This window comes from Eptesicus fuscus, chromosome 20, assembly GCF_027574615.1.
Source record: "Eptesicus fuscus isolate TK198812 chromosome 20, DD_ASM_mEF_20220401, whole genome shotgun sequence".
Taxonomy (NCBI): domain Eukaryota; kingdom Metazoa; phylum Chordata; class Mammalia; order Chiroptera; family Vespertilionidae; genus Eptesicus; species Eptesicus fuscus.
In genome coordinates, this window is record NC_072492.1 from 50,422,710 (window position 1) to 50,437,822 (window position 15,113).

At 68.9% G+C, this 15,113-nt stretch overlaps 1 protein-coding gene across 2 annotated transcripts in view; it reads right to left on the reverse strand.

The window, feature by feature from the left end:
• Positions 1-2,378: 2,378 nt before the first annotated feature.
• The window catches only part of TBC1D16 (TBC1 domain family member 16), a 41,099-nt gene continuing 28,364 nt past the window's right edge, over positions 2,379-15,113 (reverse strand). Inside the window, exons 4-12 of one of the 2 annotated variants that reach the window (XM_054708849.1) lie at positions 13,542-13,703; positions 12,308-12,455; positions 11,197-11,361; positions 10,526-10,674; positions 9,904-10,038; positions 8,857-9,043; positions 6,909-7,088; positions 4,647-4,793; positions 2,379-3,083 (exon numbers count right to left, since the gene is read on the reverse strand). In XM_054708849.1, coding sequence (XP_054564824.1) covers positions 2,913-3,083; positions 4,647-4,793; positions 6,909-7,088; positions 8,857-9,043; positions 9,904-10,038; positions 10,526-10,674; positions 11,197-11,361; positions 12,308-12,455; positions 13,542-13,703 — 1,444 coding nt within the window. In that variant the 3' untranslated portion in view covers positions 2,379-2,912. Of the gene's footprint in view, positions 3,084-4,646; positions 4,794-6,908; positions 7,089-8,856; positions 9,044-9,903; positions 10,039-10,525; positions 10,675-11,196; positions 11,365-12,307; positions 12,456-13,541; positions 13,704-15,113 lie in introns of both variants that reach the window. The other variant, XM_054708848.1, reaches the window with a different exon arrangement.

A 15,113-nucleotide genomic window follows, 5' to 3' on the forward strand; every position in this document is an offset into this window, starting at 1 on the left:
CTGGTGACCGAGCCCTGCTCTTCCCAGGCCTCTCCCAGGAGACCTCCGCACCGCCAGGGGCACGGTCAGCGGTCAGCGGTGCCCCACGCCTCCCGGGGTCCCTCCTGTAGACAGTCTCGGGGGGCCAGGGGGGCTGGACAGAGAGGTGTTTACCCCAAACACAGAGGAAGAGCCGCCGCTCCTGCTCAGGTCCGGAGGCCGGGAGCCCACCTGACTCCTGCCTGTCCGTCAGGGGCCCGGCGGGGGCCCGAGTGAGGGGCGCTGGGCTGGCAGGCGGGAAAGCCAGGGGGCCCTCCTCTGCTCCGGGCTCCTCTCGTCCCGGCCCCGCGCCTCCCGCTCCGCTGGACAAGCCGCGTCGGCGAAGGCCAAAGGGCTCCGTTAGCTCCCACGGGACCCGCATCGATCTGATTCCAGAGAAAATGAGCCGGAGGGCTGGACAGGGACCCGCCGGCAGACAGATGTCGCCACGCTGGCCGCCGGGGGAGGCCTCTCCGCTCGCCAGCGAGGGCTGCTCCAGGCGTGGGGCCTGGCCCTGCCGGTGGCCGGGCTGCTGGGGGGCTGCTGGCCCTGCTGACAGGCCCGAGGGGTGGGGGGCTCGGAGGGCCCTGGTGGCAGCGCTGGGCGGGGCTCGGAGCCGAGGCTCCTCTCCTTCAGGCCGCTCCGGGCACCCTGCTCTCCTCTCCCGGCCCCTGGTCTCACCGAGCGGTTCCTGGCAGAGCTGCCAGCTCGCACCGTCCCTTTAATTAGATCACCCCAACCCGCTGTCACCGGATCATTCCCATTTATCTGGATGCGCCTGATCTGATTGGATGGTGGGCCCGCGGAGGGGCCGCCCTCCTCCCCTCGCCTCCCCTCCCCCGCCTCTCCCCCACTCCCACCCGGCACCCCTTTCCCCTTCCCCCCACTCCGGAAGCCCCCCAGCCCTGTCCAGGCCCCAGCCCCATCTGGTCCTGTGTGTCCCTGTCTGTGGGTGCTCCTCCCTGCCCCCCCGACCCCCGGAGCAGGAGCCCACACACTCCGTGGCTCCGAGGAGGGTGCCGGGTGTGAGGCGGCTCCCGCTCAAGACCAAGCCCACGGGCGTGAGAGCAGAAGACACAGCACAGAGCCCCGCGCACGAGCTGGAGAATCCGAAAGCCCTGCTCCTGCCTGGGATTCGGCCGTCCGGAGGCCACGGGGCCTCGAGCCACCGCCCGTTACTCCTGTGGGTCCCCTCGGGGGCCCAGCAGCCCCCTCTGCCAGCAGACCTGGTCTCTGGGCCGGTGTCAGGCCCGTGATGGGGGGTGTGTGCAGGGACGCGGAAGGCCGGGCCAGGCTGGGACCCGGGGCTGCACTCAGCGGAGGGCCGAGGGGAAGGCACGGGAGGCCCCGGCACCGGATGGCCGGTCCTAAGACTAAAGTCTGCAGAGTCCTGGCCGCTGTGTGGGGGAGGGGCGATGCAGGGGGGGAGGGAAGTGGGGGCCAACTCCCAGCCTTGCCGCACCGCCCCACCTGCGGGCACCCGATGAGACACCCGGAGGGCACTGCCACCTCCTGCCTCCCCCCCCCCCCCCCGGGCCAGGTCCTGGTCCCCCCCAAGGCCGCCCCCACCAATAGGGATGAGGTGTCCATTCCAGGCTCAATCTGTCTCACCCCCCTCAAAGCCAACTCCACCCCCCCTGAGGCAGCCTCAACCCTGACCCCTGTGCACCCCCCTCCCCCCCCACATCCTCACCAGTCTGTTTCGGCCTAAAAACTCACTTCTCTTTATCTGCCCGGCTCAGGTGGTCACGTGGCCCAGTCGAGCAGTGAGACCAAGAACGGGGGGGAAATTCCCACCTAAATTAACCCGTGGACAGAACCTGGGAATTTACCAGAAAGCTGGGAGGAGGCCGGGCTCTGGAGAAAGACGGACCTTCCTGGAAATGGGAGGGCAGTGCTGTTTGGCGGGTGGGTGGGGTCCCCCCAGGGCACCTGCCCGGAGGTCTCTGAAGTCTGCTCACAGGGCAGGAGGTGGGCGGAAGGGCGGGCGGCTGGACTCTTGGAACCGGCCTCGGCCTCGGGAGCCGCCTGCCACCACCCGCCCGCTCCGTGCTGCCCGTGGGGCTGTCTTCACCGACGCTCGGGTTTCCTTTCACCGGCGCCCGGGACCCACACGGGAAAGCCGGCTTCAGGGGACCCACACCGGAGAGCGGAGCCGCCATCTCGATTCCTTGGACAGAGGGGGCCCGAGGGACAGACAGCTTCTCCTCGCGAAGGGGGAGCTCCGCACCACGAGGCAGAGTCCCAGCGGGTAGAGGGGACAGGTCGGGGTGCCCAGCCGCTGGCAGTGCCTCTGGGAGCGGCTCTGCATTAACCCTCGGCAACATGACTACCCGTCAGTCCTTGGTGTACTTAACAGACTTTTATTGATGTCAGAGAGCAAGTGCGAGGGAGAGAGAATCAATGAGGAGAGAGAATCATGGATCAGCTGCCTCCTGCACGCCCCCTACTGGGGAGCGAGTCCGAAACCGGCCCATGGGTCCTGACCAGGAATTGAAGCGCTCAACGCGGAGCCACACCGGCCGGCTCTCCTGTCTTTTAGTCACTGTGGGGGTCCCTCTCAGAGTCCTCTACCTGTCCCCCTGGCCCTGGGGTCCAGCACACACCGGCCACGGTCTCCAGTGAGCCCGATGCAAAGCTCTGAGCTGCCACCCAGAGGGACTGGTATTCTACTGTGAGAGTTACAACCGCCAGGCCATTGACTTGTAGCCACTAGGACCCTCGGTGTCTTTTTCTTTTGACACGGTGACCATCCCCTGCCCTGTCCCTGCCCGTCCCCGCCCCCACATGCTCGGGGCCGTCCACGCGGGGAGCCCGGCCTATCTGCGGAAGCCACAGCCTTCACAGGCACGCAGGCCCTTCTCGCTTCCTCTGGGGGGCGTGGGCGAAGGCGGCTAGCCCGTGCCCCCGTAGGGGCAGCTCTCCGACCCCGGGTGGTGGCCCGTGCACTCCACGGCGGGCATGTACCCGCTGTCCCACATGCCGCTGCCGCACAGCTTGCACAGGTCGTGCAGGCTGCAGGGGATCCGGGGCCGGAGGCGGAACTGGTACAGCAGACTCCTGGCCTGCAGAGAGAGGGCGGCGGTGAGGGCCGGGGACCGGCGGCCAAGGAGCGCCAGCGGCATGGCCTGCGCCTGCGGGCGGACGGCGTGCCAGGCTCTGGCCGAGGCTCTGCCAGTGTCCCGTCCCCCCCAGCAGGCAGGGGCCCTGGTCCAGCGCAGCGCAGGAGCCGTCCTCATGCACGGCTCCCGACAAGAAGGCGCCCCAAACGGCCTGCACCCGAAGGGTGGCCAGGGCACACAGGGCCCTGCCCGTTCCTAGGACCCCCTCACTCGGCCCCCAGCCCCCACAGGATGCACAGACACGCTGCTCTGCCCGCCCCACCTCCCGGCCCCTGCAGGGTCTGCTCCCTCCACCTGACGCTGCCCCTGGCCCCCCCCCCACCCCGCCCAGGCCTCCTGCCGTGGTCCGGGCCTGGGCTGTGACGAGGGGCCCGGGGGGAGCTTGTCTAATAACCTGGTCACTTGTTCCGTCCACGTGGGGAGGGCGGGTCTACTGTCTCATGGGCCATGGAGCCTGAAGAGCCAGCAGCCTGACTCAGGCCGCGGCCACAGGTGCTAGCGCTGGGCAGGTGGGGAGCTCCAGGCTCACAGTGGGGGCGGGGCCTGCACTCTCGGTGAGGCCCGCGGGGGGGGGGGGGGGGGGGGAGGGGCTCTGCCTGTGGGGGGGGGTTCTGCAAGTGTGGGGGAGGGGCTCCGGGTGTGGGCGGGGCTGTGTGTGGGCGGGGCTCTGTAAGTGTGGGGACATGGCCGCGCGCGCGCGCGCGCGCGCGTGTGTGTGTGTGTGTGTGTGTGTGTGTGTGTGTGTGTGTGTGTGTGTGTGTGTGTAGGAGCTCCGCACGTGTGGGGCGGGGCTGGTGGGGGCGGGGCTCTGTACGTGGGGCGGGGCTGTGGGAGCGGGGCTCTGTACGTGGGGCGGGGCTGTGGGAGCGGGGCTCTGTACGTGGGGCGGGGCTCTGTACGTGGGGGCGGGGCTGTGGGGGAGGGGCTCTGTACATGGGGCGGGGCTGTGGGGGAGGGGTTCTGTACGTGGGGGCGGGGCTGTGGGGGAGGGGCTCTGTACGTGGGGCGGGGCTGTGGGGGAGGGGCTCTGTACGTGGGGCGGGGCTGTGTGGGAGGGGCTCTGTACGTGGGGCGGGGCTGTGGGGGCGGGGCTCTGTACGTGGGGCGGGGCTGTGGGGGCGGGGCTCTGTACGTGTGGGGCGGGGCTGTGTGGGAGGGGCTCTGTACGTGGGGCGGGGCTGTGGGGGCGGGGCTCTGTACGTGGGGCGGGGCTGTGGGGGCGGGGCTCTGTACGTGGGGCGGGGCTGTGGGGGAGGGGCTCTGTACGTGTGGGGCGGGGCTGTGGGGGAGGGGCTCTGTACGTGGGGCGGGGCTGTGGGGGAGGGGCTCTGTACGTGGGGGGGGGGCTGTGGGGGCGGGGCTCTGTACGTGGGGGCGGGGCTCTGTACGTGGGGGTGGGGCTGTGGGGGCGGGGCTCTGTACGTGGGGGCGGGGCTGGTGGGGGCGGGGCTCTGTACGTGGGGGCGGGGCTGTGGGGAGGAGCTCCGCACGCGGGGCGGGGCTCACCTTGCGCAGGACCAGCTCCCCGTTCATGTGCATGGCCAAGTTTCCGAAGTGCAGGAGCATCTGGTCGGTAGCCAGCTGCTGCTCAATGACGTCATCCCCGTAGATGGCCACGATGGCCACGCAGATGAAAAGGTGGAAGTAATCCGTCTGTGGGGTGGAGAGGGGGTTCAGGGAGGCCCTGACCCAGCCCCCGGCGCTGCCCGGAGGAGCGCGGAGCTGCAGGCGAGGCTGTCTGGGGTCCGTGGCCCCGGCAAGCCCACGGCCGCCTCGGTCCTGTTTCCCCACCTGCAAGGGCCGGTCAGTACCTGCAACGCTCACACCCACAGCGGTGCCACCCGAAGGGGGGACCCTGGGGCTCTCTGTCTGGGGGGCAAGGAGCGCGTCCCTGAAGGCTGGGCTGCGCCGGCTCCGAAGGCTCGTTGGTGAGTCTGAGCCGCGGCGGGTGAAAGGCTGGGCGAGAACCCCCCCAGCGGCTCGGGGGACACGCCCGGGACAAAGAACCGAGGGGCCGCTGCCCGCCAGCCAGTGCCCTCCGGCCTCCCAGCGCCAGCTCCTGCCCCGGAGGCGCCTCTGAGGTTTGGGGCTGAGAACGCGGGAAGGAGACCCTAAGGGAGCTGGTCCCCATGGAGTGGCAGCGCCGGCCGGCAGGCAGGAAGCCACTCTGGGCCCTGACCTCGGAGCATCCTGCTCGCTCTGCTGTCGGCCGCGCTCCCGGGAGCAGAGGAAGGACAAGGAGTCCCGGGAAGCCGTGTTTAGTCTCCCGGCGTCGGCGGGCCCACGCCCACGACCTCCCGGCTGCTGGCCCAGGACGGCGGCCCCTCCCCGGAACTGTCCGTGTGGCCTGGTTTGGGCTCAGAGGGTCCTTGCCGGAATAGCGGGCTCCGGCCGGTGGGAGGACAGCCGAGGGCTCCAGGCAGGTGGGCGTCCCGCTCCCCAGGGGCGGGAGGGGGGGGAGGAGAGGGTGTCACGTGCCCTGAATCGGCCGGCGGCACAGGGCTGATTCCAGCTCCCAGGACATGGCCCAGGGCAGCCCGGCCGGAAGGCAAGCCCGTGGCAGTGGCTAGAACCGAGCCTTCCAAAGGAAAGGGCCCTGGCAGGGGCTCCGCTGGCCGAGCGGCGTCCAATCCCCCGTCAGGGCATGCGCAGGAGGCAACGGATCGATGTTTCTAACACTCCCTCTCCCTTCCTCTCTCAAGTCATTAAAAACTTATTTTAAAAAAATTAAAGACACCTCACCCAAGCTTACTACTGATGAATCAGCGTACCCCCAGTCCTCACCCCCCGCCCCCCCGGAATTTGATCAAGGAGAGGAGCCACAGGGGCTGAGTTGAGCTGGAAGCTTGGGAATGCTGGGCGCTGGGTTTGTGGGGAGACGTCCACGCGGGCGGCCCGGGAATTCCGCCCAGATGGCGGGAGAGACGCCCCGCCAGGGGTGCTCAGACGTCACCGGCAGCATCGGCCGAACACGCGACGCCCGAGGGCGGCACGTGGCTGCCGGAGAGGCCGTGAGTCTGGAAAGCAGACTCAGAGGGGCATGTGCCGCAGAGCTCGGACGCCCACGCCAGCGCGTATCCCCACGGGCGCATTTCCCCGATCGCGCGTGGGGCTGGGGGGGTGCTCCGCCCGCCGACACGGTCTGTGGAACTGACGCTGCTTGGCTGCCGGGCGAGAGGGTCCTGGCCACCTCCCGCTGCGTCGATCCGGGTTTTTAAAGGCTGATGGATTCCGAGAGGCTCGCCTGTCCCTCAGCATCGCCAGCTGTCGCTCGCGGGGGTGCTAAGGCCATGTGACAGGCCGCGCCGAGGAGACGCTGATCACGGTGGACGGCAGGTGGAAATCGGCGTGATCGGGAGGGGACGGCGGGCTGGGCCTGCGCTCCTGGGGGAGGTGGGGTCTCGGCCTGTGCGCTGAGCCGTCCCGAGGGGAGGTGGGCGGGCACTGGCTCCCTCGTGTGGGTACGTGGCGTCCTGGGCCTGCCTGGCCGGGAAATGTCCTCCGCGCTGATGGGTTGTGACAGGGGCAGCTCAGCCCCAGAAGGGGGCCGTGAGCACAGCGGCGGGCCATTTGCATCGATTCCAGCTCCTTGGGAGGCGAAGTGCGGGCTGGAGTGGCCGCGTGGGACGGAGGGCGGGCGGTGTGAGGCGCTGACCGGGGCTAGCGGGGGGCCAGGTGCCAGAGGAGGTGCTGGTTACGGGGCACCCTGGCCTCCTGGAAGGCAGGGCCCAGGATGGGGACTGTCGCTCGGGACGCGGCCCCGCTCACCTGGTAGTGGGCCCAGCAGGCCTCCCAGATGCGCAGCGCCTCGGCCTCGGGGAACTCGCGCTTGAAGCACAGCAGCAGCCAGCGGTGGCAGAAGAGCAGCTGCAGCCCGTCCTCGCCCAGCGCCGCCAGGTGCTGGTAGAAGCGCGGATGCGTCAGCCGCAGCAGCTCCCGCAGGTACAGCTGTGAGGCAGCTCGGTCAGCCCGGGCCCGGCTCCCCCGCCTCCCACCCGGACAGACGCGGGCTGCGCGGCCGCCCTGTGCCCTGCGGGCACCCGCTGGGCGGACCCGGCTGTGCCGGTTTCTTGGGATCGGAGACAGTTCGGAGGCGGGTGCGGCCCGGGGCGGGCGGGAGTGGTGCCCTGCCGAGGGCGGGAGGCCGAGGGCGGCTCCGTGCCGGCCTCAGCCGCCACGTGGGGGCTGCTCTGACACCCCCTCCTTCCTGGGACCCCCAGGTCCAACCACCTCCCGCTTAGATCTCAGAGCCCCATCGTTGTCTGGGGCTGACAGAACCGGGGGAGGGCGGCTCTGAGCCAGGACGCTCCATTCCGACCTTAAGGTCCCCACCCAGTGACGCGGCCGGAGCCAGGCTGTGGGGCCGCGCCCAGCTCGCCGCTGCCTCCCCAGAGCCCCCCAAACCAGTCTCCAGCAGCAAACGCTGCGCGGGCCGGGCTTCGGGGCGTCAGACCCGGAATTGCCTCCCCAGTGCCGTGGGAACGTGACGTCACGTGGAGGTGGGAGCGGAGCGGCCGGCTGGGGTCACTCGCCCGGGATCACGGGGGGGCGGGGGGGGGGCAGGGCTCACTGGCTCACGGGCCCCTTCCCACACAAGCAGCCCTTCGTTCCCGCTGGAGCAGGACCGGCCACGGCCCTGGAGCGCTGACTCCCCACCGGCCACTCTCTCCACCCCGAGGCCGCAGCAGGGCCAGGCCCACCCTGTGGCTGCCCCCTGCCCCCGGCCCCCTGCCCCCGCCCCCTGCCCCCTGCCCCTCACCGCCCAGTTCACACCTCCCTGCTCGGCGGCCTTTCCTGAGCCCTTGCCGCCTAACGGTTCCTCTAAGGGCGTGCCCTTGGCTGTGTGTGGCGTTGGAGGCCTCACTGCACACGACACGTGTGGCCCAACGTGACGGCCACGCAGGGTCACTGCCCGGAACACGCTGGTCAGCCAGTCTCGGCAGCGCCCGGGCCCGACCCTGCACGGTGGAGTCGGTCTGCTCCACCAGCCTTACTCCCCATCTGTCTCCCCCTCCCCCCAGCCCCTCCCCTGCACCCTCCCCTCTGTCCGCTCTGGGGGGCCGAGAGCACATCCCAGCACCCCGCACCCTCCCCTCTGTCCGCTCTGGGGGCCGAGAGCACATCCCAGAACCCGCACCCTCCCCTCTGTCCGCTCTGGGGGCCGAGAGCACATCCCAGAACCCGCACCTGGCAGGAGCTTGGACCCCCAGGTGGCTCGGCCAGCCTTGCCCACCCCCCGCCCCAGCATGCAGCGCGGCCTGGGGTGTGCAGGGCCGGGAGGCCGGGAGGGCGGCATGCTGTGCTGGCTGGGCCCTGCAGGGAAGGCCTGCTGCCCTTGGGGGGGCGGTGACCCCTGCCCAGTGGGCCTCAGGGCGGCTTCAGGAGCACCCCCTCCTTGTCCCTCTCAGGAGCCCGGTGTGCTGACCCCGGCAGGGAGCAGCCCAGATGCCCCTGAGGACCCGCTTCCTAAAGCTCAGGGCCCGGCGTGGTGGGCCCTCCCTCCCTCCCCCGGGAGCCGGGCTGGGACACGGTGCGGGAGGTGGCCGGCAGGGGAGGCCCTGCCCAGCCTGCCTCTCACCTGCCGGTGGGTGGGGGGAGCCCGTGCCTTCCCCAGAGGCCCCGAGCCAAGTCCCCTAGGCCCCACCGGCAAGGCCCCCCGGCTTTTCTGCGGACCCCGGCGGCCGCGGCCCACGCCGCCAACACGCCGGAGCCTCACCAGCTGCCGCTCCATGTCCTCGTCCCGCGGGGAGCTGACGAAGATGGTGTTCTGCATGAGGCCCACGAAGCACCAGAAGGTGTCGGACTCGTCCAGGACCTCGGCCAGGAGGGGCGCCACCAGGTCCGACATGCCCTGCGAGTAGCCGATGGCCGGGCTGTACACCGCGTAGTTCAGCAGGATCCTCCTGGCAACGTGGCCCAGAGGCAGGTCCGTCAGGAGGCGCCACGGCACGCCCACCCACGCCGTCCCAACAGCGCGTGTCGCCGGGGCCGGCAGAACCCAGGCCGGAGACCCCGGCTGCCCGAACCCCTGACCTTCGCCTCAGTCCCGGGGGAAGGCGGGCGGCCTGGGGACCGTGTCCAGAGCCGTGGGAAAGGGAATGGCCTGCCATTAGCCACTCCCCGGGCCTGAGTGCGGGCCCAGGAAGAACGTGGGGCTGATTTCCTTAACGGCCGCCGGCCTGGGACGAAGATGGCTGGGCGGGAACATTGGCACGGGCTGCGGATTTGGCCATTGTGTGCCAGGCGGCAGCGGAATGTTCAAGATGCCCGCCCAGGCTCAGGGTGGCGTCAGACAGAGGACCAGCCATTGGGAGCCACTCGGGGAGGCTCAGCCATAGTGTGTGCCTGGGTGGATGCACAGGGCATGGCGGCTTGGCTGGCACCGTGGGAGGGACCACTGGGCTTCCCCGGGGCACTGTGACCACAGAGGCTGAGTGAAGTTGGCTAAATAGCTAATGACCTGCCCGGCTGGCGTGGCACAGTGGGTGAGCATTGACCTAGGAACCAGGAGGTCAGGGTTCGATTCCTGGTCAGGGCACATGCCCGGGTGGCGGGCTCCATCCCCAGTGGGGGGCGTGCAGGAGGCAGCCGATCCATGATTCTCATCATTGATGTTTCTATCTCTCTCTTTCCCTTCCTCTCAGAAATCAGTAAAAATATTTTTTTAAAAAAAATAGCTAATGACCCTCTGCCTCTGGGGTGACTGTATGAGCCCCGAGCTGCGGCGCTTGCCCGCGCCGAGGGCCCGAGGCCGAGGGCGTACCTCATGCTCTCCACGTTGGGGTTGCCTTCGCCGCGGAAGAACTGGCTGCTGCGATCGGTCCGCACCACGTCCTTGTCCACCGTGAACTGCACGTTTCGCCAAAACTCCCGGTGCTCCTCGGGGGTCATGGAGAGCCTGGCAGAGGGCCCCGGGGTCAGCGAGGGGCGTCTCCAGCATGGACCCGGCCTCGGGGAGGAGAGCTGACCAGCCCCGGGCTCAACCAGGCCGCTCGGACCTCAGCCGTCCTGGCTCCTGGTGGCCTCTGAGGCCCTGCGGCCACCCCAGCGTCCAGGTAAGTCTGTTGACAAGAACCCTGCCCAGTCGTGTGGCTCAGTGTTGAGCAGCGACCTATGAACCAGGAGGTCAGGGTTCGATTCCCTGTCCTGGCACTTGTGGGGGTTGCGGGCTTGATCCCCAGTGTGGGGCGTGCAGGAGGCAGCCGACCCATGATTCTCTCTCCTCATGGATGTTTCTCTCTCTCCCTCTCCCTTCCTCTCTGAAACCAATAAAAAATTAAATGAATTCTGAAGGGGGCCTGGGGTCATGAGGCACTCAGGGTCCCGGGCAGAGACTGCACCCCACAGGCCTCTGCACCCCCCCGCCCCCCGCCCCCCGCCCGTACCTTCTCTGCTCGATCTCCATGTACTCCTGGCGCTTCTGCGCCCGCAGCGCCTCCCGCTCCTCCGACGTGGACTCGGGGCGGTAGTAGCGCAGCAGGAAGGGCCAGACCTCCCCGCGGATGGACACGTCGATGCCGCCGAAGAAAATGGCCTGCGGGAGGCGGCGGCGTCGGGGAAGGGCCCACGCGGGGCGGCTCAGAGCGCCCCCAGGCCCCCGGTCGCGTTTTGGCGGCTTGTCTGCGCCTCCTGACAACTGAGGCCCGGGTGCAGGGGCCGCGATTTGCACTTGTTTGGAGGGGAAAGTGCGGGCCCCCCATTCCCAGGCGGCGGAGCCAGGCTCATTTCAATGTCAATGGCCCCCCGGGGTGGCGCTCGGAGGAACGTGTGGTTCTCACGTCGCGGCCTAATCCCCCGGTTTGGACTCAGCACAGGCTCCTCCAGAGGGGACGGAGGCCCCCAAGCCCCGGGGAAGCGGCTCGGATGGCTCACTGGGCGCGCTCCCAGCTCCTCAAGCCGGGGCACCGGACCCCGCCCCCACCAGACGGCCACGCCCACCATGACGGTCCCGCCCCTCCGACCCCGCCCCCAACCAGGTGGCCACGCCCCTACCCTGAAGGTCCCGCCCTCTCAGACCCCGCCCCTCAGGCCCCGCCCCTCAGGCCCCGCCCCTCACCTTGCGCAGCTTGTACTCCTCCTCCACCTGGCCCAGCTCGTTCAGGTGCCGCAGCCAGGCTGCCACGTCCAGCCGGTGGTACGTGCTCTCCTCGGGGTGCGTCTCGGAGGAGGGCAGTTTGGGGCGTCGGATGGAGAACTTCATGCACGTCTTCTCGTCGGCCACCTGCTGGACAGGAGGCAAGCGGGCCGTGTCCCACCCCGGGGTCGAAGCCAGCTGAGCTCCTGGCGGGGCGGCCCCTCTCCCCTGCACACAAACCCCTGGGTGGCAACTGTAATCAGACGCAATCAAAATGAACACAGCCTCATCTTCCCTGTTTCCCGGGCCTGGGCTCCCTCCCACCCACAGCCTGCCCCCCACCCGCCCCGTGTTCCCCACTCTCCCTGCCACCGGGGTCCCCGCCCCCCACTCTCCCTCCCACCCCAGCCGCAAAATGGAATCAATGCCTCGTTGGGCCCGGCTCGCCTGCCTCGGCCGGAAGGGCCTGCAATAAATTACATGTGATTGGCCACATACAAAGGGAGCGCTGTTCGGGGAGCCTGCCTGTCAGGTCGTCTCCACGGGCAGTCACGATCCAGGGCGAAACTGCAGCTGACATTTAATTCAGAAATCAAAGGTTGTTCAATTGGGGGGGGGGGGGCGGCTGTAACAGGGAGGCCAGCGGGAGGCTCCGGCTCGGTGGGAGGGAGGGGCTGTAAAGTCAGCCGTTTCTAATAAGCACATACAGTTCCTTAAACAGGTCATTAAAGAACGCTTATTACATGTGTGTGTGGATGGAGCAAAATACGGCAGGAGCCTTGTCAAAACATGACTTCCAGTGAGAGACTGGCGTTTCGAGGAGCCCTGGGCACTCGTTCCTAACCCAGAGTTACTGCCCGATCAGCCCTGGGCACAGCCCACGAGGCCAGTCAGCCACGGTCACAGCCCAGGAGGCCACAGTCAGCCCACGAGGCCACAGTCAGCCCAGAGGCCACAGTCACAGACCACAAGGCCACGGTCAGCCCACGAGGCCACAGTCAGCCCAGAGGCCACAGTCACAGACCACAAGGCCACGGTCAGCCCACGAGGCCACGCAGGAGGAGCTGCATGGAGCCTGGGCCCCGCTGCCTACCTGGCCGTGGAGGCGGGTCCCCGCGCAGCGCTCCCACTGCTGGAGCGCGCTCGCCAGCTTGTCCAGGCCGCCGTGGTGGAAGTGGAGGACCTTGTACTGGCTCTCGCGGCTGGCGACGACCAGCTGGCCGCTGGTGCAGGCCTCGTCACTGAGTGGGGGAGGGGTGGGGTGTCAACACGGGGGGTGTTCCCGAGGACAGTCAGAGGCCACGGGGCTGACCTTGGGGCAGGAGACGGGAAGTCCCTGCAGAGCTGGCTGCTGGCCCGGGGGCGGGGGGACAGAGTGTGTCCAGCAGAAGCCACCCCCCCACCCCCCACCCCCTTTGCTGAAGACATGGAAGCGCTGCTCCCTCTCAGGAGGCAGGGACGAGGCCTGGTCCTGGAGGCCTGCGGAGAGGCCTCTCCCCACTCTCGGCGCCGGGCAGGAGGGTCCTTCCCTCGGAGAGGGCGCGGCAGGTGCTGGTGATGGGTCAGATTCAGACCAGCTGGGCGGCAGCGAGAGCCCCCTCCGAGGGCCCCTCCAGCCGGCGCGGGGCACGCTGGGAGATATCCGCCCCCTCCCCCCCCAAACCGCCACCACCCATCAGGCCGGACCGTGGCCCCTTCCAATGTGGCTCCGGGTCTGGGGACCCCCTCGGGTGACAGGCCTGCTGCCTTTTTAAAATATATTTTTTTTATTGACTTCAGAGAGGGAGAGAGAGACAGAAACATCCATGATGAGAGAGCATCATGGATCCGCTGCCTCCTGCACGCCCCCCACTGGGGATGGAGCCCACAACCCGGGCCTGTGCCCTGACCGGGAATCGAACCGGGACCTCCTGTTCATAGGTCGACGCTCAACCCCTGAGCCACCCGGCCGGCCCGGCTGCTGCTTCTCAGTTCTGGCCTTTGGTTGGTGCCCCCTGCCTCCCAGGAGGGCTCGGTGTGGCGCTGGGCAGGAGCTCCCAGGGCTGGTGTGCCCATCACCAAAGAAAGGGCGCCCCCTCCAGGAAGCCCGCCATCCTAAGAGCTGCTGGGCGGGACAGGAGCCGCCCGAGCCACCAGTTCGGCTTGGCCCTCCCCCCACCCCCCTCACCCCAGCCACAGCCGGCCACCACCCCGAAGGCGGGTGAATGAGTGTGGGAGCCACGCCGACCGCTTCCTGGGGGGCGGCCACGGTGGGTCCCACCGCTGGCGACATCAGCGATGCCAGGGCTGGCCCCGCGCACAGGGCGCCTGGCCCCGCGCCCGCTCACCTGAAGAAGAGGCGCAGGGAGCGCATGTGCCCCAGGTCCACACGGAACACGCCGCAGATCTGCTCCAGGGCCCGCGCCCGCTGCGGCTCGTCCCCGTGCGGGGTCTGCGGGAGGCCGTCGCTGTCGGGGAAGCGCAGGTGGGCGTCCACGCTGGAGGGGGAGCTGGGGAGCAGGGCGAGCGATGGCCACGCGTCTCTCTGTCCGTGTGGCCCCGGGGGAAGGACAGGGAGGGCGTGGGGGCCATTTAAACGTGCTCCCGGCTTAGACACTCACACACAGGCCAAACACACGTGCAAATAGCAGGCTCTCACACACCCATGAACGGGTGCGTGAATCCATCGCAAGTCACGTGCAATGGCGTCTACACGTGGATGGGAGAGCATTTTCGTGATCAAAGTGTGTCCCACTTCCTGTCGGCAGAGGAGGTCCTAGTGACAAGCCCTTGCTGTGTGGCCTCGGGCAAGTGACCACGCCTCTCTGAACCTCTGTTTTCTCACTTGCAAAGTGAGGGCCACGTCACGACAGGACTTGGTGTAGAAGGACGCCGTGCGGGGCAGCCAGGTCAGACAGCATGGGGCTTCGGCTGGGTCCAAACTGGTTCAGGCTTCTCCTGAACAAATACTGGCCCCGTTAGGGGACATGCGGGCTGTTACTGTTATTAATACTGATCGTGAACACTTGTTCAACACCCAGTGTGGGCCTGCCCTGGGTTAACCACCTCTCAGGTGCTGTTACCAGCCTCCCAATAACCCTATGGAATGGGCAGTGCTAGGACCCCCACTGCACAGAAGAGGAATCGCGGCCCAGAGAGGCTGAGTGACCTTCCTGAGGCCACACAGCAGGCGGGGGGTGGGGTGGGGGGGGGGAGCTGGGGTTTGAACCCAGCTCTGCGGCCCATCCTCCCAGCACAGCTCACTGCTTCTAAGCTCCAGCCGCAGCAGCACAACGCGCTGGTTCTGCTTGGAAAGGGCTCATGGGTTCGTTCAGACCCGACGGAAAATGCTCTGCTGCACGGATTCAGCCACACCGCGGGGGATGGCGGTCTCGCGGGATTTAACACGCATCCGAGAAGAGGCCGCGTGGGCTGAGGCCCTGCATCCCGCGTTCCCGCCTCAGCCAGAGCATCACCGGCGGGTGAGCAATCCACACACCCCTCCTCGGCCGGGAACCCCCTCCTCGGCCGCGCCCCCCCTCCTCGGCCGGGCACCCCCTCCTCGGCCGGGCACCCCCTCCTCCTCGGCCGGGCACCCCCTCCTCAGCCACGCACCCCCTCCTCAGCCGGGCCACACAGACCCCCATCGGGCACCCCCTCCTCAGACGCGCACCCCCGCCTCGGCCGGGCACCCCCTCCTCGGCCGGGCACCCCCTCCTCAGCCACGCACCCCCTCCTCAGACGGGCACCCCCTCCTCAGCCGGGCACCCCCTCCTCGGCCGCGCACCCCCTCCTCAGACGGGCACCCCGCCTCAGCCGGGCACCCCCATCGGGCACCCCCTCCTCAGACGGGCACCCCCTCCTCAGACGCGCACCCCCTCCTCGGCCACACACCCCCGTCGGGCACCCCGGCTGAGGAC